Source organism: Fulmarus glacialis, unplaced genomic scaffold (genome assembly GCF_000690835.1).
Source record: "Fulmarus glacialis isolate BGI_N327 unplaced genomic scaffold, ASM69083v1 scaffold29663, whole genome shotgun sequence".
In the NCBI taxonomy this organism is placed as follows: domain Eukaryota; kingdom Metazoa; phylum Chordata; class Aves; order Procellariiformes; family Procellariidae; genus Fulmarus; species Fulmarus glacialis.
In genome coordinates, this window is record NW_009205347.1 from 10,071 (window position 1) to 13,284 (window position 3,214).

Here is a 3,214-nt window from a genome sequence, read left to right on the forward strand (position 1 = left end):
TGGGACATTGACCTGTAGTTAGATGTAATGATTGTATTGTTGCTCTGGGGTTTACCCAGTCCTGTGCTGCGTATCTGTGTGCTGAAGCTTCATTTGTGACAGTTGAAGAGGTACACCAGGATATTTTTTAATATGTTAAGTCCAACAATAAACTGGTTAGGAGAGGAAATTAAATGATTAATGGCCTGCCGGAAGGGCTGCTGAAGGCTTAACATCCATCTCTGGAACAGTTAGTGCACAGCCTCCTACGGGTCGTTTCCCTTGCTTTAATTAACTGCAACTTGTCTGGCACCAACGAACCCATTGTGTATCCTTGGATGTGCATACCTTCTCACTTGGCCTTTTTTATGATATTGTGAGGGTCAGGATCTGCTCTCCATGTCTTTGTATCTCTGACTAGTTGAAGTGAAATGGTAAACGGTGTGCGTGGAAGGGGAGGTGGGAACGGTTTTCTGGTTACGTGGCCTCCTCTCACAGTCAGCTGTGTACGTATTCATTTCTTCGGGAACGATGCTGACTGATGCCGTGAGTAACTAGCCGATATTATGTGTTTTAAATAAACTCGCGTGCCTTGTGCAGAGAAGGACATGCTGGTAGTCTTCTTACTGTAAATAAAATGTGTTTTAAACGAGGCTTTTTGTAACGGTCTTGCTAGCGATCTAATGAAGAACACTTAATCTTTTTTCAAGGGTCCTATGTGTGATCTGTTATGGTCGGATCCGGATGACCGTGGCGGCTGGGGTATATCTCCACGTGGTGCTGGCTACACGTTTGGACAAGATATTTCCGAAACATTTAACCATGCCAATGGTCTCACACTGGTCTCCCGTGCTCACCAACTTGTCATGGAGGTAGGGCAAGCACTCTGCTAGGTGGGGCTAACAAAACATAGACGCGAATTCTTGTCTCCTCTGTGAGACCTCCCGCTGATGGGTTTGCATAAGCTGACGCCTAAATGTTACGCAGGTAAATACCAAAGAGGGACTTAAATCACGTGAAAACAACAAGCAACATGAAATGACGCGCTTTGACCTGCGATATAAATAAGGGGATGTTCTGCCTGTCGCAGCCCATTAGCGGAAGTAATAATCTCCTTACGTGCCGACTGCTCTACTTAGACTGCTGCTGCGTGAAGCAGGCTGTCCTGTAATACTCAGCAGTCAGATGTGACAGGGATTAAGCCATAATTTTGACTGTTGATAGGCTATTCTTGTACAGCTGGCTGGAAGAATGCCAGGTGGGTCAATGGAGCAGATGTATTTTTAAAATCTAGTTCAAGTAGATCCCTTAAGTAGTTCTGTGTGTCAGAAGTCGCTCGCATCTGGCAGGCAAATTCTCGTTTGTGGTGGATGAAAGGTGAAGGCATGCCTAAAAATCTCAAGGTTTCTTTGTGGTACGATCCATAATTTGTATACAAAATGGATAAAAACACGAGTGACGAATGGCCGATCTCTCTGTAGATTGGTTGAAGCTGTTTTTGCTAAGTAACTACCACTTGCTCTTGCGGTAGAGTACGTCTTATAAAATGAAACGAAGTCAGTTGGAAATACTTAGGAGAAGTCTGCAGTTTCACGAGTGCCTTGGATCGTTTCAGGCCGTAAGAGGAACTTCAGACGGCCTGAGGTTTGAGATTTAACAGAGACCTTACTTTTTTTGTCTTTTTCCGGCAGGGTTATAATTGGTGCCACGACCGAAATGTGGTTACCATTTTCAGTGCGCCCAATTACTGTTACCGTTGCGGGAACCAGGCTGCTATCATGGAACTAGATGACACTTTAAAATATTCCTTGTGAGTAACCTGGCTCAGGTTGTTCTCTCTTCCCAGCCGTTCTGTATTGTGAGGAGTGTCTGATCCTTTCCAAAGGGGTTCTTTCGTGAAAAGCCAGCTCAAACCACTCTGGAATTAATGTTGTGTGCTCTACCTACAAGAGTACTTAAAAATAAGTAGTGAGTTAAGCTCTTAAAAGCTTCTCTTGGGTACTGTATTATCTCCTCTTCCTGCCTCTCAGGAGAGTTGCAGCTTCTGCTTTTTCTTAATCCCTCTTGCCCCAGCTTGATGGAGAGAGTAAAGACAGATGGATTTATGTATGTATTTTAATTTTCGGTAGCACTAGGCTTTGTAAAGACGGGTGAGAGAGTCTGAATTTTGTGTTCAGCTGAGCTCGCGTGAAAGTAGCGATGGGCTGCTGAAGGGTTGACTGCTGGGCGGTGTTCGCTCCGTAAGCAGCATTTCGACCAGCTGATGAGTTTTACCTCCCACGGATGCTTGTTTTGGGACCCGGAACGTTTTATGTGGAAGCAGCTGGGATGAGTAAAGCAATAGCAGCAGGAGAGCAAGTCTAGTATTTATTGTGGCATTGAAAAATACCTTCTGGAGGAGGGAAAATGATCCCTTTTTCTTTCCTGCAGCCTCCAGTTTGACCCAGCACCTCGTCGTGGAGAGCCTCATGTTACCCGTCGTACCCCAGACTACTTCCTATAAACCTCTCCTAACCTTTGTAGAAGGAAGTACACCTGGCATTTTGAAGAGCAACAATATTTACACGTTTCTGTAAGAAATTGGGGTTCGTCTCAACTTAAAATCCCCATCATGGACCAAAATGTGCCATACAGAGGACGAAGAGCGTTTAGCACAACTTGAGACTGAATTCCTTACAACACTATATATATATCCTATACCCGTCAGTCCGACAAGTCGGTTTGCCTGCTGTATTTGTAGTCATTGTTTTTCTTCTGGACTGTTCAGAGAGGAAAAGATAACTCTGATAACACTTCCATCTCCTTTCATGCTTCTTTGTAAATTTTTAGTTCTAGTGTTTAACTGGCATGAATTAGAGTTTATTTTTGAGGGAAATGCACACTAACTTCTTCCCCCACCACTGTTGATTTTATTGAAAGACCGATCGACTTAACTGGAGAAAGGAAGCAATTCCTGCTTGGGAGTACGTTGTCATAACGCGGATAAAAGGGTTCCCCGTTTTAGCTCGATTCCTCTTCTGTGTTGATCTTGCCCTTTTTGTTTTGGTTTGGTTTCTTTCGTTTTTTTCCCCTCTCCCCTCTGTATATTTGTCCGGGCAGTGCTTGCAATCCTCCTGGCTGTACCTAAACCAATAAACTTGCCGTTGTCAGCCCCCAGCCGTGGTGCAGTGCTCCGGGGGGGGCGGGCGTGGGGCGGGCCGGGAGAGGCGGCTCCGGGGCGGAGCGGAGCGGCGGG

The 3,214-nt window shown here is 45.3% G+C and overlaps 1 protein-coding gene across 1 annotated transcript in view; it reads left to right on the forward strand.

Annotated features, from left to right (window-relative positions):
- Positions 1–3,133, forward strand: part of LOC104075028 (serine/threonine-protein phosphatase 2A catalytic subunit beta isoform) — a gene marked incomplete at its 5' end in the record, with an annotated part of 5,092 nt that extends 1,959 nt beyond the window's left edge. The window contains 3 exons of the mRNA XM_009575370.1: positions 690–851; positions 1,671–1,789; positions 2,410–3,133. Coding sequence (XP_009573665.1) covers positions 690–851; positions 1,671–1,789; positions 2,410–2,482 — 354 coding nt within the window. The remainder of the gene's footprint in view (positions 1–689; positions 852–1,670; positions 1,790–2,409) is intronic.
- Between the last annotated feature and the right edge of the window lie 81 nt (positions 3,134–3,214).